This window comes from Pseudophryne corroboree, chromosome 4 (assembly GCF_028390025.1).
Source record: "Pseudophryne corroboree isolate aPseCor3 chromosome 4, aPseCor3.hap2, whole genome shotgun sequence".
NCBI classification, from domain to species: Eukaryota; Metazoa; Chordata; class Amphibia; order Anura; family Myobatrachidae; genus Pseudophryne; species Pseudophryne corroboree.
Genome location: NC_086447.1, coordinates 207,005,918 through 207,030,031, shown reverse-complemented (window position 1 = coordinate 207,030,031; position 24,114 = coordinate 207,005,918). Strand labels below are relative to the sequence as shown.

General features: G+C 48.3%; 1 protein-coding gene across 2 annotated transcripts in view; it reads left to right on the top strand.

The window, feature by feature from the left end:
* LOC134909212 (protein IWS1 homolog) overlaps positions 1-24,114 on the top strand; it is a 236,963-nt gene that overhangs the window by 185,731 nt on the left and 27,118 nt on the right. For both annotated transcript variants that reach the window (XM_063915863.1, XM_063915864.1), the window contains exon 11: positions 8,223-8,334. In XM_063915863.1, the coding sequence (XP_063771933.1) occupies positions 8,223-8,334 (112 nt within the window). The remainder of the gene's footprint in view (positions 1-8,222; positions 8,335-24,114) is intronic.

Here is a 24,114-nt window from a genome sequence, read left to right as displayed (position 1 = left end):
ACACTTACATACAAAGGTTCAAATCAAGATGGAGTCACTCAGTACCTATGGTTCGTGGTACAGAACTGTCAATATCAGTTTCTGACGCTGCCGTTGAATTATCCACGGCACCCCGGGCCTTTACCAAGGTAATGGCCGAAAAGATGATTCTCTTCAAAGAAAAGGGCATCTTAATTATCCCTTACTTGGACGATATCCTGAAAAGGGAAAGGTCCAGAGAACAGTTGGAGGTCGGAATAGCACTATCTAAAGTAGTTCTATGACAGCACGAGTGGATTCTAAATATTCCAAAAATCGCAGCGTTTTTCCGACGATACGTCTGCTGTTCCTAGGAATGATTCTGGGCATAGTCCAGAAAAAGGTGTTTCTCCTGGAGGAGAAAGCCAGGGAGCTATCCGAACTAGTCAGAAACCTCCTAAAACCAGGCCAAGTATCAGTGCATCAATGCACAGGAGTCCTGGGAAAAATGGTGGCTTCTTACGAAGCAATTCCATTCGGCAGATCTCACGCAAAAAAATTTCAGGGGGATTTGCTGGACGAATGGTCCGGATCGCATCTTCAGATGCATCAGCAGATAATCCTGTCTCCAAGGACAAGGGTGTCTCTTCTGTGGGGGCTGCAGAGTGCTCATCTTCTAGAGGACAGCACATTCAGCATTCAGGACTGTGTTCTGGTGACCACGGATGCCAGCCTGAGAGGCTGGGAAGCAGTCACACAGGGAAGAAATTTCCAAGGAATGTGGTCAAGTCTGGAGACATTTCTCCACATGAATATACTGGAGCTAAGAGCAATTTCCAATGCTCTGAGCCTAGGAAGACCTCTGCTTCAAAGTCACGGACATCATCATGGCAGTCGCCCACGTAAGCAGACGGGGCGGCACAAGAAGCAGGAGGGCAATGACAGCAAGAACTTTTCGCTGAGCAAAAAATCATGTGATAACACTGTCAGCAGTGTTCATTCCGGGAGTGGAAAACTGAATTTCCTCAGCAGGAATGAATTCCACTCGGAAAAGTGGGAACTTCATCTGGAAGTTTCCACATGATTGTAAACCGTGGGAAAGACCAAAGGTGGTCATAAGATGGCGTCCCACCTGAAGCGCCAGGTCAAGAGACCCTCAGGCAATAGCTGGGTCGCTCTGGTAACACCGTGGGTGTACCAGTCGGGTATGTGTTCCCTCCTCTGCCTCTCATACCCAGGGTATTGAGAATTATAGGAAGGAGAGGAGTAAGAATTATACTCGTGGCTCCGGTTTGGCCAAGAAGGACTTGGTAACCGGAACTTCAAGAGATAAGAAGGGTCTTGATTCAGCAAGAATCATGTCTGTTCCAAGACTTACCGCAGCTGCGTTGACGCAGGGGCGGGTGAACGCCGGATCCTAAGGGAAAAAGGCATTCCGGAAGAGGTCATCCCTACCCTGGTCAGAGCCAGGAAGGAGGTAACCGCACAACATTATCACATTTTAGGTGAAAATATGTTCCATGGTGTGAGGCCAGGAAGGCTCCACGGAAGAATTTCAACTAGGTTAATTCCTATATTTCCTGCAAACAGGAGTGTCTATGGGCCTCAAATTGGGGTCCATTAAGGTTCAAATTTCGGCCTGTCGATTTTCTTCCAGAAAGAATTGGCTTCAGTTCCTGAAGTCCAGAAGTTTGTCAAGGGAGTACTGCATATACAACCCCTTTTGATGTCTCCAGTGGCACTGGGGGATCTCAACGTAGTTTTGGGGATTCCAAAAATCACATTGGTTTAAACCACTCAAATCTGTGGATTTGATATATCTCACATGGAAAGTGAACATGCGGTTGGTCCTGGCCTCGGCCAGGCGAGTGTCAAAATTGGCGGCTTTGTCTCACAAAGCCATATCTGATTGTCCATTCGGACAGAGCAAAGCTGCGGACTCGTCCCCAGTTTATCCCTAGGGTGGTGTCAGCGTTTTACCTGAACCAGCTTATTGTGGTACCTGCGGCTACTAGGGACTTGGAGGACTCCAAGTTGCTGGATGTTGTCAGGGCCCTGAAAATATAGTTTTCCAGGTCGGCTGGAGTCAGGAAATCTGACTTGCTGTTTTATCCTGTATGCACCCAACAAGCTGGGTGCCCCTGCTTCTAAGCAGACTATTGCTCGTTGGATTTGTAGTACAATTCAGCTTGCACATTCTGTGGCAGGCTTGCCACAGCCAAAAATATGTAAATGCCCATTCCACAAGGAAGGTGGGCTCATCTTGGGCGGCTGCCCGAGGGGTCTCGGCTTTACAACTTTGCCGAGCGGCTACGTGGTCGGGGGAGAACACGTTTGTAAAATCCTACAAATTTGATACCCTGGCTAAGGAGGACCTGGAGTTCTCTCATTCGGTGCTGCAGAGTCATCCGCACTCTCCCGCCCGTTTGGGAGCTTTGGTATAATCCCCATGGTCCTTTCAGGAACCCCAGCATCCACTAGGACGATAGAGAAAATAAGAATTTACTTACCGATAATTCTATTTCTCGGAGTCCGTAGTGGATGCTGGGCGCCCATCCCAAGTGCGGATTATCTGCAATACTTGTACATAGTTATTGTTAACTAAATCGGGTTATTGTTGTAGTGAGCCATCTTTCAGAGGCTCCTCTGTTCTCATACTGTTAACTGGGTTCAGATCACAGGTTGTACAGTGTGATTGGTGTGGCTGGTATGAGTCTTACCCGGGATTCAAAATCCTTCCTTATTATGTACGCTCGTCCGGGCACAGTATCCTAACTGAGGCTTGGAGGAGGGTCATAGGGGGAGGAGCCAGTGCACACCACCTGATCCTAAAGCTTAACTTTTGTGCCCTGTCTCCTGCGGAGCCGCTATTCCCCATGGTCCTTTCAGGAACCCCAGCATCCACTACGGACTCCGAGAAATAGAATTATCGGTAAGTAAATTCTTATTTTTAGGAACTCCTTTAAGCCAAAGATGGTGATGTTGGCTGTCTGTGTATTTGTTTTTATCCAATAAATCCCCCTTTTTATTTATGGGTGTTTTATCATGAATGCTGATTGGATAAAGATAACTTTACGCGCAGACGGAGCACGTTTTAACCAGTGAGTACTGGTACGCAGCTCAGCCTAAAGATACCTTGATGAGTTTACATCTTTAGTTTTTATTGTAAGTTAGGTACGCCGAAGATCAGACTGTACCATTTTTCAAAAGAAACCTTTATACGTTTCAACCTCACTCACTTTATGTAAGTGAGGTACGATCACTTATGTTGAAAAAAACCATATCAGATCTACCATCAAAAGTGCATATTGTATATACCAGGGCTGGCCAAACCAGTCCTCGAGATCTACCAACAGTTCATGTTTTCCAGGCCTGCTGGAGACCTGTAGAATTGTCAGTTAGGAATGAATGCAGCACATCTTAATTAGTAATGACTACACCTGTGCTCTAGCTAGGTGGTCTGGAAAATGTGAACTGTTGGTAGATCTCGAGGACTGGTTTGGCCAGCCCTGGTATATACCTTTTGAGGGACTTTAACTCAAAATACTGTTATTTTTTTATTTTTTCTATATACCATTTCGGCGCATGATTCCTCTCATTCTGGAGGAAAATATCTTCATAGTAATGAACAGAATTCCATCTGATTCATTATCCAGATAAGTATTCACCCATTCTTCTTACCTAAAAATAACACTCCCAGCTGAATCATCAGCTACCAGCCCGTTGTTTCTCTCTGACTGTTCTTCAACACAGGGAATGGTTGTTGTTCCCAACGACGCAGATGTCGGAGGTGGGTGTCAGAGTAGATACTGAACGGTTGATGTTCTGTGTTTTTCCTGTGGAAAGAGGTCTGAGGATCCAGAGTCGGCTCAGATTTGCAGTGACAATCCATCAATAGGTTCCGTTGATGAAGCAGATGGGTGCGGCCTAAGAGGCCTTTTCGGTGAGCAGGTCAAATGCCACAGTGGTTTTCAGGGAACCAGTTGGGAATGTGGTCCGGGTCTCACCTGCACATGCACCGGAATATAATCCTAATGGCCAGGTTATTGCTCCTGTGTTGTCTGCTCGATTCTCACTTTCTGGAGGGACGAAGGTTCGGGATCTAGGATTGGATCCTGTTGTCCATGCATGCAGATCTCCGAGGCTGGGGAGCTGTCCTTACAACGGAAGTATTTCCAGAGGAAAAGGTCAAGCTGGGAAGCTTGTCTGTAATAAGCTTTCTTGAATTAAGAGCTATTTTCGACGAACATATTCTTCGTGATCTGCCCGTGTTAGTTCTGTCGGACAACTTGACAGCAGTGGCGTACGTAAGCCGCTAGGGCGGAACGAGGAGCAAAGCGGCAATGGCAGAAGATGCAAAGGTTGGCCGCTGGGTGGAAAGACTGGTAAACGCTATATTAGCAGTCTTCGTTCCGGATGTAAACGACGGAGAAATAGATTTCTTCTGCAGACGCAATCTCCATCCGGGAGAAATTCAGTCATCATCGAGAAGTTTTCACAGAAGTGACAAGTCTTTGAGGAGTGCCTCAATTGGACATGTTGGCGTCTCGCCTCAACGAGAGGCCTCAGGGATATTGTTCCAGGTCAAGGGACACTCAAGCTATAGCAGTGGACGCCCTCGTGACACCTTGGGTGTTTTCAGCCGGTCTATGTGTCCCCTCTGCTTTCACTCCTTCTGAAGGTGATAAATGTAAGAAGAACAAAGGTTCAGGCGATCCTCATTGTTCCGGTATAGCCAAGGAGGGCTTGGTATCCGGTTTTTCATAGAAGATACCTGGCCTCTTCCTCTTCGTGAGGAACTGTTACAGCAAGATCCGGCCGTGTATCAAGACTTACCGCTGCTGCGTTTGACGGCGTGGCGCTTGAATGCCATATCCTAGCCTGAAAGGGTATTCCCAGTGAAGTCATTTCCATACTTCTTCAGTCTAGAAATTAAGTAACGGCAAAGCCTTACCACCGTAGTTGGCGTAAATATGTGTCTTGGTGTGAATCCAAGAAGGCTCCTACGGAAGACTTTCAGCTGGGTCGTTCTTCTTCATTCTTTGCAAGCAGGTGTGGAGGCAGGCCTAAAGTTTGGCTCCTTTTCAGTGCAGTTTTGGCCTTATAAATAAAAAAAATAAAAAGAATTGTCCACCTTTCCGGAAGTTCAGATTTTCGTGAAAGGAGTACTGCACATCCAACCTCCATTTGTGCCCTCTTTGGCACCGTGGGACCTTGACGTGGTGTTGCGTTTTCTTGTGTCACACTGATTGGAACCTTTATGTAAGGTTGTGTTAAAATTTCTCTCTTGAAGAGTGGTCATGCTATTGGCTTTGGCGTCCGCAAGGCGGGTGTCTGAAGTAGCGGCTTTGTCTCACAAGAGCCCCTGTTTGATCTTCCATGTGGATAGAGCGGAATTGAGGACTCGGATAATAGTTCTGCCAACAGAGGTTTCTGTGTTTCACAGAAACCTCCCTTTTTTTGATGCCTGTGGTTACTTAAGCATTGGTTGATTCAAAGTCTCTCGATGTAGTCGAGGCTTTGAATATTTATTTCGCCAATTTGGCTCAGATTGGGGAAACAGAGGCTCTGTTTGTCCGGTATGCTCCCAGCATGATTGGGGCGCCTGCGTCTATGCAGTCTGTTACACGCTGGATCTGTGATACGATTCGGCGTGCTCGTTCTACGGCTGGATTGCCGTTACCGAAGTTGGAGACCCATTCTACTAGGAAGATGGGCTCTTCTTGGGTGGATGCCCGTGGAGTCTTGGCAGGTTAACTTTGCCGAACGGCTACTTGGTCGGGTTCAAACACTTTTGCTACGCTCTACAAGTTTGATACCCTGGCTGATGGGGACCTCATGTTTGCTCAATCGGTGCTGCAGAGTCGTCCACACTCTCCCGCCGGTCTGGAGCTTTGGTATCAACCCCATGGTCCTTACGGCGCCCCCAGCATCCTCTAGGACGTAGGAGAAAATAGGATTTTAATACCTACCGGTAAATCCTTTTCTCTTAGTCCGTAGAGGATGCTAGGCGCCCGTCCCAGTGCGTACTGTGTCTGCAGTTATTGGTTATGGTTACACTCTTGTGGTGTTTCTTTTCTGTCAGGCTGTTGCTGACGACGTTCATGCCATGGCAAGCGGTATTATTATTGGTTGGGTTGACACACAGGTTGTGTTACATATTTATCAGCATAGGGCTGTGTATTTTTTCATGCCATTGGCTGGTGTTCTATTGAATGCCACGTTCTGTGGTATGTTCGTGGTGTGAGCTGGTATGACACTAGCCATGTTTAAACAATAAACTCTTTCCTCAAAATGTCCGTCTCCCTGGGCACAGTTTTCTAACTGAGGTCTGGAGGAGGGGCATAGAGGGAGGAGCCAGTTCACACCCATTCAAAGTCTTATAGTGTGCCCATGTCTCCTGCGGATCCCGTCTATACCCCCATGGTCCTTACGGAGTACCCAGCATCCTCTACGGACTAAGAGAAAAGGATTTACCGGTAGGTATTAAAATCCTATTTATTTTTTTTAATTTTTTTTAATAATCCTTTAGATAACCTCAACCCTATTTGATCCTTGGTTCATTGTAAGGATATTCATATGCCTATCCCAAGCATGTTTAAATTGCTCTACTGTCTTAAGGCCAGTACTGACGGGAGAGATGTGTGCTGAGCGATCTTAACACAGACCGCTTGGCACACATCTCCCCCCAAACTCCCCCAGTCAGCACAGCACGATGTGCTGAGCGAGGGGGGACGACAACGGGGGGGCTGCTCACTTCACACAGCGCTGAAGTGAGCGACCCGCTAGATTGAGCCTGCATGCAAAATCAACCTGGTTTTCCCTTTGTAAATGAGCGTTTATACTGTAATTGTTTCGAAATTGGCATTCAGTATTTAAATGTGCACCTATGTCCTGAATAAATGTTGCTACTAATGTACTCATAAACCAATTATTATTATTACTACATTTTATTTATAAGGCGCCACAAGTGTTTCGCAGTGCCATACAAAGTACAGTACAGGGTGACAAAACTTAGCATTACAGTAAATAAATAATAAAAATAGAGTACAGGTAACAGAGCACCACAATTCTCAAGACATAATGCAGCTAAGATGTAAGTAGTCAGGTTGTGTTGATCGTACTGCTAGGGGCTGGCGGCCATAGATGGAGATGATCCTTTACCAGCAGGAGAAAAAGCAGGTAAAGATGGTCGCTGAGTAGTGGAGAGCAGAAGGCTTGGATAACAAGAGGAAAGAGGGCACTGCTCTGAAGAGCTAACAATCTAGTGGGAAGGGTCGACAGACAGGACATGAGGTGCAAGCAAGGGGGAGGTAGCCTGGTGGCAGTATGTAAGCAAACCTGAGATGTTCAAGGCATGAGGCAGGGGAATGGAGGAGCGGCCTCAGAACTAGGTTATGAATCGGGAGGGTATGCTTTGATGAATAGGTGGGTTTTTAGTGCCCGTTTGAAGCTTTGCAAGGTCTTGGAGAGTCTAATGGAGCGGGGGAGTGCGTTCCACTGAAGGGGTGCAGCACGGGCAAAATCTTGAACTCTAGCATGGGAAGCAGTGACCAGGGCAGAGGAGAGGCGACATTCATTGGCTGACCGTAGGGGACGGGAGGGAGTATGAAGAGAGAGGAGGTTGGAGATGTAGGGAGCAGTGAAACTAGAGATGGCCTTGTATGTGAGGGTGAGGAGTTTGAAGAGGATTCTGTAGGGTAGAGGGAGCCAGTGTAGATTTGGTCGAAGGGGAGTGACAGATGTAGAGTGGCGGGAGAGGAAGATGAGCCTAGCTGCGGAGTTGAGGGAAGTAAGATGGGAGCAAGCGAGGCCGGGAGGAACATATTTCAGTAGTTGAGTCGTGAGATGACCAGTGAGTGGATAAGTATAGTTGCACTCTGGGAGAGAAATGGCCTGATGCGAGCAATGTTGCGTAGCTGGAACCAACAGGATTGTGCCAGAGCTTGGATGTGGGGTGCAAAGGAGAGGGAGGAGTCAAGAGTGACGCCCAAGCAGCGGAGTTAGGGAACGGTTGAGACGACTGTGTCGTCAACAGTGATAGAGATATTGGTAGTACAGTTGGAAATACATGCCTGTTCACTACTCTAGCATTGTGGCAACTAGCAAGGCCATTCCAGGAGGAGTGATGCCTGCAACGTTTATGCCATTACTGAACGTTCTAAAAACCTTGAGTTTGAGCCCAAATGAGCGCATGCAGGCATGGGAAATGTGTATAGTGTCAGTTTACCTGTAACTGTGTCTTTGAAATCTATTACCTGCAGATGAGTGGTCACGACCTATTTTTGGATTGAGCTCCAACTTTAAGGGGATGACCAGAGAGGAGAGAGAGCAGAGGGATCTGGAGCAGATGCCACAACGCAGAAGACTGAGCAGGTAAAAATAGCCTGTGTAGTCTGTGGATGATGATTTATTTTAACTCTGTTTATCAGCTTGACTTATTTGAAGAAGCTGTTGGGGATATACCGTAGGTAAGGAGCTGCATATATGGGTTAACAGTGAACCCTATTCCTGATATTGAAGCTGTCAGAATTAACTTTCCAGCTAAACTGGACAAGGTCTGTGTAAACATCGTATCTATACCTGATGTAGGTCAGGGATGTATTATGCTGAACAGCAAACCATTTCTCTAACGTCCTAGTGGATGCTGGGGACTCCGTAAGGACCATGGGGAATAGACAGGCTCCGCAGGAGACAGGGCACTTTAAGAAAATTTGGATACTGGTGTGCTCTGGCTCCTCCCTCTATGTCCCTCCTCCAGACCTCAGTTTGAATCCGTGCCCGGACGAGCTGGGTGCTACTTAGTGAGCTCTCCTGAGCTTGCTATAAGAAAGTATTTTGTTAGGTTTTTTATTTTCAGGGAGATCTGCTGGCAACAGGCTCCCTGCATCGTGGGACTGAGGGGAGAGAAGCAGCCCTACTCACTGAAGATAGGTCCTGCTTCTTAGGCTACTGGACACCATTAGCTCCAGAGGGATCGTACACAGGATCGCACCCTTGGTCGACCGATCCCGGAGCCGCGCCGCCGTCCCCCTCGCAGAGCCGGAAGACAGAAGCCGGTGACAGAAGCAAGAAGACTTTGAAATCGGCGGCAGAAGATTCCAGCCTTCATATGAGGTAGCGCACAACACTGCAGCTGTGCGCCATTGCTCCCACACTAAACCCACATACTCCGGTCACTGTAGGGTGCAGGGCGCAGGGGGGGGCGCCCTGGGCAGCAGTTAGAGAACCTCTTGGCAAAAGTGGGCATATATACAGTTGGGCACTGTATATATGTATGAGCCCCCGCCAAAATTGTACATGAAAGCGGGACAGAAGCCCGCCCCCTCGACGGCGGGGCTTCTTCCTCAGCACTCACCAGCGCCATGGTTTTTCTCCACAGCACCGCTGAGGGGAAGCTCCCCAGTCTCTCCCCTGCAGTTACACGGTAGAAGAGGGTAAAAAGAGAGGGGGGGCACATAATTAGGCGCAAAAATCAATATCAACAGCAGCTACTGGGTTAACATTAAGTTACTGTGTTATTCCTGGGTTAATAGCGCTGGGGTGTGTGCTGGCATACTCTCTCTCTCTCTCTCCAAAGGGCCTTATGGGGGAATTGTCTTCAGATGAGCATTCCCTGAGTGTGTGGTGTGTCGGTACGTGTGTGTCGACATGTCTGAGGTAAAAGGCTCCCCTAAGGAGGAGATAGAGCAAATATGTGTGTGTGAGGGTGTCTCCGTCGACAACGCCGACACCTGTTTGGATATGTGTAATTAAGTGCTAAGGTGAATTTATTGCACAAAAGATTAGAGAACAGACAGGAAATCTACCCATGTCTGTCCCTATGTCGCAGAGACCTTCAGAGTCTCTCAATGCTCACTATCCAAAATAATAGACACTGATATCTACACGGAGGTTGACTCCAGTGTCGACTACGATAATGCAAAGTTACAGCCAAAATGGCAGAAAAGTATTCAATATATGATTATTGTAATAAAAGATGATTTGCATATCACTGATGACTCATCTGTCCCTGACACAAGGGTACACATGTTTAAGGGGAAGAAAGCTGAGGTAAATTTCCCTCCTCTCATGAGGAAAAAGAGCGGGAATCTCCAGACAAGAAGCTGCAGCTTCCCACAAAGAATTCTCAGGCAGTATCCTTTCCCCACTAGGGCCAGGATAGGATGGGAATCTTCCCCTAGGGTGTCACGTTTGGCCAAAAGGTAGCGCTGACTTAACAGCTATCCTCAGGGATCCTGCAGATAGCGTGCACATTCTGGTACATTACTCAGACCGGCGATTGTGTCGGCATGGGTTTATAGCGCTGTGGCAGCGTGGACAGGTACCTTATCAGCAGAGATTGAGACCCTAGTATGTAGATATATATATATATATATGTATATATAGATTAAAGATGCTGTCTTAAGAGATATATATATATATATATATATATATATATATATATATAAAACATGCCCAAAGAGACATGAGTATACTGGGTCCTAGAGTCAAAGCTATGTCGATTTCTGCTTGACGTGTCCTGTAGAATATGCAATGGACAGATGATGCCGACTTAAGAGGCATATGGAAGGCTGAGGATTGCGTGGAGAAGGGTTCTCGGACCTGGTCTCCACAGCTATAGCTGGTAATTCTGATATTTTGCCTTATATTCCTGCACAGCCTAGGAAAACACGACATTATCAAATGCAGCCTTTCGAACAAAGAAACAAGAAAGTCCGAGGTGCGTCCTTTCTTGCCAGAGGCGGGGGCAGAGGAAAGAAGCTGCACAACACAGCTAGTTCCCAGGAACAGAAGTCCTCCCCGGCCTCTACAAAAATCCACCGCATGTCGCTGGGGCTCCACAGGCGGAGCTAGGCCCGGTGGAGGCACGCCTTCTTAAGTTCAGCCACAAGTGGGTTCACTCCCTGTTAGATCCCTGGGCAATAGATATTGTGTCTCAGGGATACAAGCTGGACTTTGAGAAGATGCCCCCTCACCGACGGCCCTGCCGGCTTCCCCCCACGAGCGGTAAACAGTGTTAACTGCAATTCACAAATTGTATCTTCAACAGGTGGTGGTCAAGGTTCCCCTCCTTCAACAAGAAGGGGGTTATTATTCGACCATGTGGTAGTCCCGAAACCGGACGGTTCGTTCAGACCCATATTGAATTTAAAATCCCTGAACATACATTTGAAAAGGTTCAAGTTCAAGATGGAATCGCTAAGAGCGGTCATTGCAAGCCTGAAAGGGGGAGATTTTATGGTAACTCGGGACATAAAGGATGCATACCTTCATGTCCCCATTTATCCACCTCATCAGGCGTACATCAGAATTGCGGTACGGGATTGTCATTACCAATTTCAGACGTTGCCGTTTGGTCTCTCCACGGCCCCGAGAATGTTCACCAAGGTAATGGCGGAAATGATGGTGCTCCTGCGGAAGCAAGGTGTCACTATTATCACGTACTCAAAAAAACGAGATCAAGAGAGCAGTGGCTGAACAGCGTATCACTTTCTCTGGAACAACACGGCTGGATTCTATATATTCCAAAGTCGCAGTTGGTTCCTACAGCTCATCTGCCTCTCCTAGGCATGATCCTAGACACAGACCAGAAAAGGGTTTATCTCCCGGTAGAGAGAGCTCAGGAGCTCGTGACACTGGTCAGGAATCTATTAAAACCAAAACAGGTGTCAGTGCATCACTGCACTCGAGTCCTGGGAAGAATGGTGGCATCATACGAGGCCATTCCCTTCGGCAGGTTCCATGCGAGGACCTTCCAATGAGACTTACTGGACAAGTGGTCCGGATCACATCTTCAGATGCATCGGTTAATCACCCTATCCCCCAGGGCCAGGGTGTCTCTCCTGTGGTGGCTGCAGAGTGCTCACCTTCTCGAAGGTCGCAGATTCGGCATTCAGGACTGGGTCCTGATGCAAGCCTCCGAGGGTGGGGGGCAGTCACATAGGGTAGAAATTTCTAAGGGCTGTGGTCAAGTCAGGAGACTTGCCTTCACATCAACATCCTGGAACGAAGGGCCATATACAACGCCCTACGTCAAGCGGAGTCCCTGCTTCGCGACCAACCGGTTCTGATTCAGTCAGACAATATCACCGCAGTGGCTCATGTAAACCGCCAAGGCGGCACAAGGAGCAAGGGTGGCGATGGTAGAAGCCACCAGAATTCTTCGCTGGGCGGAGAATCATGTAAGAGCACTGTCAGCAGTGTTCATTCCGGGAGTGGACAACTGGGAAGCAGACTTCCTCAGCAGGCACGACCTCCACCCGGGCGAGTGGGGACTTCATCAAGAAGTCTTCACGCAGATTGCAAGGCGGTGGGAACTGCCACATGTGGACATGATGGCATCCCGCCTCAACAAAAAGCTACAGAGATATTGCGCCAGGTCAAGAGACCCTCAGGCGATAGCTGTAGACGCACTAGTGACACCGTGGGTGTTCCAGTCTGTTTATGTATTTCCTCCTCTTTCTCTCATACCAAAGGTGCTGAGAACCATAAGAAAAAGAAGAGTGAGAACGATGCTCATTGTTCCGGATTGGCCAAGAAGGACTTGGTATCCGGATCTGCAAGAAATGCTCACAAAGGACCCGTGGCCTCTGCCTCTAAGACAGGACTTGTTGCAACAGGGGCCCTGTCTGTTCCAAGACTTACCGCGGCTGCGTTTGACGGCATGGCGGTTGAACGCCGGATCCTAGCAGAAAAAGGTATTCCGGATGAGGTTATTCCTACGCTGATAAAGGCTAGGAAGGACGTGACGGCTAAACATTATCACAGTATATGGCGAAAATATGTTGCTTGGTGTGAGGCCAGGAATGCCCTCACGGAGGAATTCCAGCTGGGCCGTTTCCTTCACTTCCTACAGTCGGGAGTGACTTTGGGCCTGAAATTGGGTACCATTAAGGTCCAGATTTCGGCTCTATCCATTTTCTTTCAAAAAGAACTGGCTTCTCTTCCTGAAGTCTAGACGTTTGTAAAGGGAGTGCTGCATATTCAGCCCCCTTTTGTGCCTCCAATGGCACCTTGGGATCTTAACGTGGTGTTGTTTCCTGAAGTCACACTGGTTTGAGCCACTCAAAACCGTGGAGTTAAAAATTTCTCACGTGGAAGGTGGTCATGCCTTGGCTTCAGCTAGGGTGTGTCAGAATTAGCGGCTTTGTCACATAAAAGCCCCTATCTGGTTTTCCATATGGACAGGGCAGAATTGCGGACCCGTCCACAATTTCTGCCAAAAGTGGTGTCATCCTTTCATATGAACCAACCTATTGTGGTGCCTGTGGCTACTCGTGACTTGGAGGATTCCGAGTTACTAGATGTGGTCAGGGCTTTGAAGGTTTATGTGGCCAGAACGGCTAGGGTCAGGAAAACAGAATCTTTGTTTATCCTGTATGCTTCCAACAAGCTTGGGGCGCCTGCTTCAAAGCAAACTGTTGCTCGCTGGAACTGTAACACGATTCAGCAGGCTCATTCTGCGGCTGGGTTGCCGCTGCCTAAATCAGTTAAGGCCCCATTCCACAAGGAAGGTGGGCTCTTCTTGGGCGGCTGCCCGAGGGGTCTCTGCATTACAGCTTTGCCGAGCGGCTACTTGGTCAGGGTCAAACACCTTTGCAAAGTTCTACAAGTTTGATACCCTGGCTGAGGAGGACCTTGTGTTTGCTCATTCGGTGCTGCAGAGTCATCTGCACTCTCCCGCCCGTTTGGGAGTTTTGGTATAATCCCCATGGTCCTTACGGAGTCCCCAGCATCCACTAGGACGTTCGAGAAAATAAGATTTTACTTACCGGTAAATCTATTTCTCGTAGTCCGTAGTGGATGCTGGGCGCCCGTCCCAAGTGCGGACTTCTTCTGCAATACTTGTATATAGTTATTGCTTAAATAAGGGTTATGTTGGTTGCATCAGGGTTGATCTGATGCTCCGTTGTTGTTCATACTGTTAACTGGGTAAGTTTATCAAGAGTTATACGGTGTGACTGGTATGAGTCTTGCCCTGGATTCCAAAATCCTTTCCTTGTACTGTCAGCTCTTCCGGGCACAGTTTCTCTAACTGAGGTCTGGAGGAGGGCCATAGAGGGAGGAGCCAGAGCACACCAGTATCCAAATTCTTTCTTAAAGTGCCCTGTCTCCTGCGGAGCCCGTCTATTCCCCATGGTCCTTACAGAGTCCCCAGCATCCACTGCGGACTACGAGAAATAGATTTACCGGTAAGTAAAATCTTATTTCTCTAACGTCCTAGTGGATGCTGGGGACTCCGTCAGGACCATGGGGAATAGCGGCTCCGCAGGAGACAGGGCACAAAAGCAAGCTTTTAGGATCACATGGTGTGTACTGGCTCCTCCCCCTATGACCCTCCTCCAAGCCTCAGTTAGGTTTTTGTGCCCGGCCGAGAAGGGTGCAATCTAGGTGGCTCTCTTAAAGAGTTACTTAGAAAAAGTTTTTAGGTTCTTTATTTTCAGTGAGTCCTGCTGGCAACAGGCTCACTGCATCGAGGGACTTAGGGGAGAGATTTTCAACTCACCTGCGTGCAGGATGGATTGGATTCTTAGGCTACTGGACATAGCTCCAGAGGGAGTCGGAACACAGGGCTCGCCCTGGGGTTCGTCCCGGAGCCGCGCCGCCGACCCCCCTTGCAGACGCTGAAGATGAAGAGGTCCGGAACCAGGCGGCAGAAGACTCTCAGTCTTCATCAGGTAGCGCACAGCACTGCAGCTGTGCGCCATTGTTGTCAGCACACTTCACACAGCGGTCACGGAGGGTGCAGGGCGCTGGGGGGGGGCGCCCTGGGCAGCAATGTATAATACCTGTATGGCGAAAAATACATCACATATAGCCCTTGAGGCTATATGGATGTATTTAACCCCTGCCAGATATCTAAAACTCCGGAGAAGAAGCCCGCCGAAAAGGGGGCGGGGCCTATTCTCCTCAGCACACAGCGCCATTTTCCCTCACAGAAAGGCTGGTGGGAAGGCTCCCATGCTCTCCCCTGCACTGCACTACAGAAACAGGGTTAAAACAGAGAGGGGGGGCACTGATTTGGCGATATGTATATATATTAAAATGCTATAAGGGAGGAACACTTATATAAAGGTTGTCCCTGGATAATTATAGCGTTTTGGTGTGTGCTGGCAAACTCTCCCTCTGTCTCCCCAAAGGGCTAGTGGGTCCTGTCCTCTATCAGAGCATTCCCTATGTGTGTGCTGTATGTCGGTACGTGTGTGTCGACATGTATGAGGAAAATATTGGTGAGGAGGCGGAGCAAATTGCCTGTAATGGTGATGTCACTCTCTAGGGAGTCGACACCGGAATGGATGGCCTTATTTATGGAAATTACGTGACAATGTCAACACGCTGCAAGCCGGTTGACGACATGAGAGGGCCGGCGAACAAATTAGTATCTGTCCAGGCGTCTCAAACACCGTCAGGGGCTGTAAAATGCCCATTTACCTCAGTCGGTCGACACAGACCCAGACACGGACACTGATTTCAGTGTCGACGGTGAAGAAACAAACGTATTTTCTTTTAGGGCCACACGTTAAGGGCAATGAAGGAGGTGTTACATATTTCTGATACTCCAAGTACCACAAAAAAGGGTATTATGTGTGAGGTGAAAAAACTACCTGTAGTTTTTCCTGAATCAGATAAATTAAATGAAGTGTGTGATGATGCGTGGGTTTCCCCCGATAGAAAATTATTGGCGGTATACCCTTTCCCGCCAGAAGTTAAGGCGCGGTGGGAAACACCCCTCAGGGTGGATAAGGCGCTCACACGCTTATCAGAACAAGTGGCGGTACCATCTGCGGATAGGGCCGTACTTAAGGAGCCAGCTGATAGGAGGCTGAAAAATATCCTAAAAAGTATACACACACATGCTGGTGTTATACTGCGACCAGCGATCGCCTCAGCCTGGATGTGCAGAGCTGAGGTGGCTTGGTCGGATTCCCTGACTAAAAATATTGATACCTTTGACAGGGACAGTATTTTATTGACTATAGAGCATTTAAAGGATGCATTTCTATATATGCGAGATGCGCAGAGGGATATTTGCACTCTGGCATCAAGAGTAAATGCGATGTCCATATCTGCAAGAAGATGTTTATGGACACGACAGTGGTCAGGTGATGCAGATTCCAAACGGCACAAAGATGTATTGCCGTATAAAGGGGAGGAGTTATTTGGGGTCGGTCCATGGGACCTGGTGGCCAGGGCAACTGCTGGAAAATCCACCGTTTTTTACCCTAAGTCACATCTCTGCAGAAAAAGACACCGTCTTTTCAGCCTCAGTCCTTTCGTCCCTATAAGAGTCATATCTGCCCAGGGATAGAGGAAAGGGAAGAAGACTGCAGCAGGCAGCCCATTCCCAGGAACAGAAGCCCTCCACCGCTTCTACCAAGTTCTCAGCATGACGCTGGGACCGTACAGGAGCCCTGGATCCTACAAGTAGTATCCAAGGGGTACAGATTGGAATGTCGAGAGGTTTCCCCCCTCGCAGGTTCCTGTAGTCTGCTGTACCAATGTCTCCCTCCGACAGGGAGGCAGTATTGAAAACAATTCACAAGCTGTATTCCCAGCAGGTGATAATAAAATTACCCCTCCGACAACAAGGAAAGGGGTATTACTCCACACTATAGGGTGGTACTGAAGGCTAGGTGAGACCTATTCTAAATCTGAAAAATTTGAACACTTACAAGGGTTCAAATCCAGATGGAGTAACTCAGAGCAGTGATAGCAAAGAACAAGGGGACTATATGGTGTCCCGGGACATCAGGGATGCTTACCTCCATGTCCCAAAATTTGCCTTTTCTCACCAAGGGTACCTCAGGTTCGTGGTACAGAACTGTCACTATCAGTTTCAAGACGATGCCGTTGGATTGTCCAAGGCACCCCGGGTCCTTACCAAGGTAATGACCGAAAGGAGGATTCGTCTTCAAAGAAAATGGACGACCTCCTGATAAGAACAAGGTCCAGAGAACAGTTGGAGGTCGGAGTAGCACTATCTCAAGTAGTTCTACGACAGCACGGGTGGATTCTAAATATTCCAAAACCGCAGTTGTTCCGACGACACGTCTGCTGGTCCTAGGGATGATTCTGGACACAGTCCAGGAAAGGGTGTTTCTCCCAGAGGAGAAAGCCAGGGAGTTATCCGAGCTAATCGGGATCCTCCTAAAACCAGGAAAAGTGTCAGTGCATCATTGCACAAGAGTCCTGGTAAAAATGGTGGCTTATTACGAAGCGCTTCCATTCGGCAGATTTCACGCAAGAACTCTTCAGTGGGATCTGCTGGACAAATGGTCCGGATCGCATCTTCAGATGCATCAGCGGATAACCCTATATCCAAGGACAAGGGTGTCTCTCCTGTGGTGATTACAGAGTGCTCATCTTCTAGAGGGCCGCAGATTCGGCATTCAGGATTGGATGCTCGTGACCACGGAGGCCAGCCTGAGAGGCTGGGGAGCAGTCACACAAGGAGTGTGATCAAGTCTGGAGAATTCTCTCCACATAAATATACTGGAGCTAAGAGCAAATTTATAATGCTCTAAGCTTAGCAAGACCTCTGCTTCAAGGTCAGCCGGTATTGATCCAGTGGGATAACATCACGGCAGTCGCCCACGTAAACAGAAAGGGCGGCACAAGAAGCAGGAGGGCAGTGGCAAAACTGCAAGGATTTTTCGCTAGGCGGAAAATAATGTGATAGCACTGTCAGCAGTGTTCATTCCGGGAGTGGACGACTGGGAAGCAGACTTCCTCAGCAGGCACGACCTCCACCCGGGAGAGTGGGAACTTCATCGGGAAGTTTTCCGCATGATTGTGAACCGTTGGGAAAGACCAAAGGTGGACATGATGGCGTCCCGCCCGAACAAAAAATGGGACAGGTATTGCGCCAGGTCACGAGACCTTCAGGCGATAGCTGTGGACGTCCTGGTAACACCGTGGGTGTAACAGTCGGTGTATGTGTTCCCTCCTCTGCTTCTCATAACCAAGGTATTGAGAATTATAAGACATAGAGGAGTAAGAACTATACTCGTGGCTCCGGATTGGCCAAGAGGGACTTGGTAACCGGAACTTCAAGAGATGCTCACAGAGGACTAATGGCCTCGGGAGCTAAGAAGGGATTTGCTTTCAGCAAGTACCATGTCTGTTCCAAGAGGAACCGTGGCATCGGCCTTTAAGAAAGGACCTGCTCCAGCAGGGACCTTGTCTGTTCCAAGACTTCCCGCGACTGCGTTTGACGGCAGGGCGGTTTGAACGCCGGATCCTAAGGGAAAAGGCATTCCGGAAGAGGTCATACCTACCCTGGTCAAAGCCAGGAAGGAAGTGACCGCACAACGTTATCACCACATGTGGTAAAAATATGTTGCGTGGGTGAGGCCAGGAAGGCCCCACGAAAAAAATTTCAACTAGGTCGATTTCTGCACTTCCTGCAAACAGGAGTGTCTATGAGCCTCAAATTGGGGTCCATTAAGGTTCAAGTTTCGGCCCTATAGATTTTCTTCCAGAAAGAATTGGCTTCAGTTCCTGAAGTCCAGACATTTGTCAAGGGAGTATTGCATATACAGCCCTTGTGTGCCTCCAGTGGCACCGTGGGATCTCAACGTAGTGTTGGGATTCCTCAAATCATATTGGTTTGAACCACTCAAATCTGTGGATTTGAAATATCTCACATGGAAAGTGACCATGCTGTTGGCCCTGGCCTCGGCCAGGCGATTGTCAAAATTGGCGTCTTTGTCTTACAAAAGCCCATATTTGATTTTCCATTCGGACAGGGCAGAACTGCGGACTCGTCCCCAGTTTCTTCCTAAGGTGGTGTCAGCGTTTCACCTGAAACAACCTATTGTGGTGCCTGCGGCTACTAGGGACTTGGAGGACTCCAAGTTGCTAGACGTTGTCAGGGCCCTGTATATATATATATATATATATATATATATATATATATATATATATATATATATATATATATATATATATATATATATATAATTCCAGGACGGCTGGAGTCAGAAAGTCTGACTTGCTGTTTATATTGTAGGCACCCAAAAAGCTGGGTGCTCCTGCTTCTAAGCAGACTATTGCTCGTTGGATTTGTAGTACAATTCAGCTTGCACATTCTGTGGCAGGCCTGCCACAGCCAAAATCTGTAAATGCCCATTCCACAAGGAAGGTGGGCTCATCTTGGGCGGCTGCCCGAGGGGTCTCGGCTTTACAACTTTGCCGAGCAGCTACTTGGTCAGGGGCAAACACGTTTGCTAAATTCTACAAATTTGATACCCTGGCTGAGGAGGACCTGGAGTTCTCTCATTCGGTGCTGCAGAGTCATCCGCACTCTCCCGCCCGTTTGGGAGCTTTGGTATAATCCCCATGGTCCTGACGGAGTCCCCAGCATCCACTAGGACGTTAGAGAAAATAAGATTTTACTTACCGATAAATCTATTTCTCATAGTCCGTAGTGGATGCTGGGCGCCCATCCCAAGTGCGGATTGTCTGCATTACTTGTACATAGTTATTGTTACAAAAAAATCGGGTTATTATTGTTGTGAGCCATCTTTTTTAGAGGCTACTTCATTGTTATCATACTGTTAACTGGGTTCAAATCACAAGTTGTACGGTGTGATTGGTGTGGCTGGTATGAGTCTTACCCGGGATTCAAGATCCTTCCTTATTGTGTACGCTCGTCCGGGCACAGTACCTAACTGAGGCTTGGAGGAGGGTCATAGGGGGAGGAGCCAGTGCACACCATGTGATCCTAAAAGCTTGCTTTTGTGCCCTGTCTCCTGCGGAGCCGCTATTCCCCATGGTCCTGACGGAGTCCCCAGCATCCACTACGGACTATGAGAAATAGATTTATCGGTAAGTAAAATCTTATTTTTTACATATAAACCATGTACCAGATCATAGAGGATAATACAAAACAACATGATATGAATGTTGGTACTTACCGCACCTGGTTTCCCAGGTGGTTTTCAAAATGAACCAGGCCCACCACTGCTTAGCTTCCAACATCAGATGATAGGACATATCCAGTGTGACACAGCTGTAGCTTTTAGACATGATAAATAATCAGCACCTTCACAGTATACTACACCATTTGTGACTGTAACACTTTTATTTCTCTAAAGTGATATCAATCCGACCCTACTCATGCATTGAGGATCAGAAGATCAACTGACAAACATATATAAAGTCAGTAATCACACTAGCAGTCAGTCACATTTATATATTAGTCATATGTACATAATATCAACTACAAACACATTGTAAAGTATGTAGGAGTACATATTACTGACTTATGTTTTATACAGATCTTAACGTATTCAGACGCATAGTGAAGAAAACCACAGCAATGTACACAGATTCATATGCAATAGGCACTAAACTTAGTGCTGTATAACCCGTACTCAGTAGAGTGGGATACAGGGAGACTCGCCTCACTTCCAAGATCGATCAATACGTTAGCGAATGCTGAGTGGATCCAGACGCTACTAGTGTACACTGCCGCTCTGGGAATTTTTAGTGAACACAGACGCTCAGTGAACGCACTTGTGCATGCAGACGCACCGGTCTGTGACCCGGTCTCCTCGCGGTAACCTTAGTGTATACAGACGCAGCGGCCTATGCTGCGACCGAGACCCCTCGTGGTAGCGTCTGAGACTGAAGTGAGGTAATCGGTTCATGGCGGGAGACGCGCGGAAACTGGTCATGAACTGGGGGAGGGGCGACCAGCAGAGCGTCTGACTCCCCACCGCTGACATCAACCCTAGGGATCGCAGCCTCAAACTAATCCTGGTGCCTTATGATTCCTAAGGCCTAGCGCTGGAGCACCCGAGGTGGCGGCGCGTTAGCTACTGTTTGGTAGTCCCCTCCCAAAACAGTGCGGCTGTGTCCGTATTCCCTTTCTAAGCGGAACCGATGCCTTACCTTCTCCCTGTGCTTCGGCCACAGCCTGGTAACGTCTGTTGGACCTGCTAGTATATCCGACACAGACGCCCGTCGAGACAGCACTTGTACCGTGGGTAAGCGTTGTTGCGATCCGGCAGAGAGTTGTTGGAGCGACTCTTTCTTTCTGATATGCGTGTAAGACGCTGTTAGGAAAAATCACTCAAAAACAATGTAGTAAGACTATACAATTAAAATAAGAAAGCTTAGGGCTGCCAAACACAGCAGCCCTGTGACCATGGTCCGGCTCCTGCCGCACCAAACAAAAACCTGATTTCTCTAACGTCCCAAGTGGATGCTGGGGACTTCGTAAGGACCATGGGGATAGCGGCTCCGCAGGAGACTGGGCACATCTAAAGAAAGCTTTAGGACTATCTGGTGTGCACTGGCTCCTCCCCCTATGACTCTCCTCCAAGCCTCAGTTAGATCTCTGTGCCCGAACGAGAAGGGTGCACACTAGGGGCTCTCCTGAGCTTCTTAGTGAAAGTTTTAGTTTAGGTTTTTTATTTTCAGTGAGACCTGCTGGCAACAGGCTCACTGCATCGAGGGACTAAGGGGAGAAGAAGCGAGCTCACCTGCGTGCAGAGTGGATTGGTCTTCTTAGGCTACTGGACATTAGCTCCAGAGGGACGATCACAGGCCCAGCTTGGATGGGTCCCAGAGCCGCGCCGCCGGCCCCCTTACAGAGCCAGAAGGCAGAAGAGGTCCGGAAAATCGGCGGCAGAAGACGTCCTGTCTTCAACAAGGTAGCGCACAGCACTGCAGCTGTGCGCCATTGCTCTCAGCACACTTCACACTCCGGTCACTGAGGGTGCAGGGCGCTGGGGGGGGCGCCCTGAGACGCAATAATAAACACCTTGGATGGCAAAAAAAATGCATCACATATAGCTCCTGGGCTATATGGATGCATTTAACCCCTGCCAAAATACATAAAAAAACGGGTGATAAGGCCGCCGATAAGGGGGCGGAGCCTATCTCCTCAGCACACTGGCGCCATTTTCCCTCACAGCTCCGTTGGAGGGAAGCTCCCTGGCTCTCCCCTGCAGTCACTACACTACAGAAAGGGTTAAAAAAGAGAGGGGGGGCACAAATTATGCGCAGTATTAACTATACAGCAGCTATAAGGGGAAAAACACTTATATAAGGTTATCCCTGTATATATATAGCGCTCTGGTGTGTGCTGGCAAACTCTCCCTCTGTCTCCCCAAAGGGCTAGTGGGGTCCTGTCCTCTATCAGAGCATTCCCTGTGTGTGTGCTGTGTGTCGGTACGTGTGTGTCGACATGTATGAGGAGAAAAATGATGTGGAGACGGAGCAGATTGCCTGTAATAGTGATGTCACCCCCTAGGGGGTCGACACCTGAGTGGATGAACTGTTGGAAGAAATTACGTGACAGTGTCAGCTCTGTATAAAAGACAGTGGTTGACATGAGACAGCCGGCTACTCAGCTTGTGCCTGTCCAGACGTCTCATAGGCTGTCAGGGGCTCTAAAGCGCCCGTTACCTCAGATGGCAGATATAGACGCCGACACGGATACTGACTCCAGTGTCGACGGTGAAGAGACAAATGTGACTTCCAGTAGGGCCACACGTTACATGATTGAGGCAATGAAAAATGTTTTACACATTTCTGATAATACGAGTACCACCAAAAAGGGGTATTATGTTCGGTGAGGAAAAACTACCTGTAGTTTTCCTGAATCTGAGAAATTAAATGAGGTGTGTGATGATGCGTGGGTTTCCCCCGATAACAACTGATAATTTCTAAAATGTTATTGGCATTATATCCTTTCCCGCCAGAGGTTAGGGTGCGTTGGGAAACACCCCCTAGGGTGGATAAAGCGCTCACACGCTTGTAAGGGTTCTATCCTCTCCTGAGATGGCCGCCCTTAAGGATCCTGCTGATAGAAAGCAGGAGGGTATCCTAAAATGTATTTACACACATACTGGTGTTATACTGCGACCAGCAATCGCCTCAGCCTGGATGTGCAGTGCTGGGTTGGCGTGGTCGGATTCCCTGACTGAAAATATTGATACCCTAGATAGGGACAGTATATTTTTGCCTATAGAGCATTTGAAAGATGCATTTCTATATATGCGTGATGCACAGCGGAATATTTGCCGACTGGCATCAAGTCTAAGTGCGTTGTCCATTTCTACCAGTAGAGGGTTATGGACACGTCAGTGGTCAGGTGATGCGTATTCCAAACGGCATTTGGAAGTATTGCCTTATTAAGGGGAGGAGTTATTTGGGGTCGGTCTTTCAGACCTGGTGGCCACGGCAACAGCTGGGAAATCCACGTTTGTACCCCAGGTCGCCTCTCAACATGAGAAGACGCCGTATTATCAGGCGCAGTCTTTTCGTGGATAAGCGGGCAAAAGGTTCCTCATTTCTGCTCCGTGACAGAGGGAGAGGAAAAAGGCTGCAGAAATCAGCCAGTTCCCAGGAACAGAAACCCTCTCCCGCCTCTGCCAAGCCCTCAGTATACGCTGGGGCTTTACAAGCAGAATCAGGCACGGTGGGGGGCCCGTCTCAATGAATTTCAGCGCGCAGTGGGCTCACTCGCAAGTAGACCCCTGGATCCTTCAGGTGATATCTCAGGGGTACAAATTAGAATTCGAGACGTCTCCCCCTTGCCGTTTCCTAAAGTCGGCTTTACCGATGTCTCCTTCTGACAGGGAAACAGTTTTGGAAGCCATTCACAAGCTGTATTCCCAGCAGGTAATAATCAAGATACCCCTCCTGCAACAGGGAACGGGGTATTATTCCACACTGTTGTGGTACCGAAGCCGGACGGCTCGGTAAGACCGATTCTAAATCTAAAATCTTTGAACACTTACATACAGAGGTTCAAATTCAAGATTGAGTCACTCAGAGCAGTGATTGCGAACCTGGAAGAAGGAGACTACATGATGTCTCGGGACATCAAGGATGCTTACCTTCATGTCAAAATTTACCCTTCTCACCAAGGGTACCTCAGGTTTATGGTACAGAACTGTCACTATCAGTTCAGACGCTGCCGTATGGATGGTCCACGGCACCCCGGGTCTTTACCAAGGTAATGGCCGAAATGATGATATTCCTTCAAAGGAAGGGAATTTTAGTTATCCCTTACTTGGACGATTCCCTGATAAGGGTAAGATCCAGGGAACAGTTGGAGGTCGGTGTAGCACTATCTCAGGTAGTGTTGCTGCAGCACGGTTGGATTCTCAATATTCCAAAATCGCAGCTGGTTCC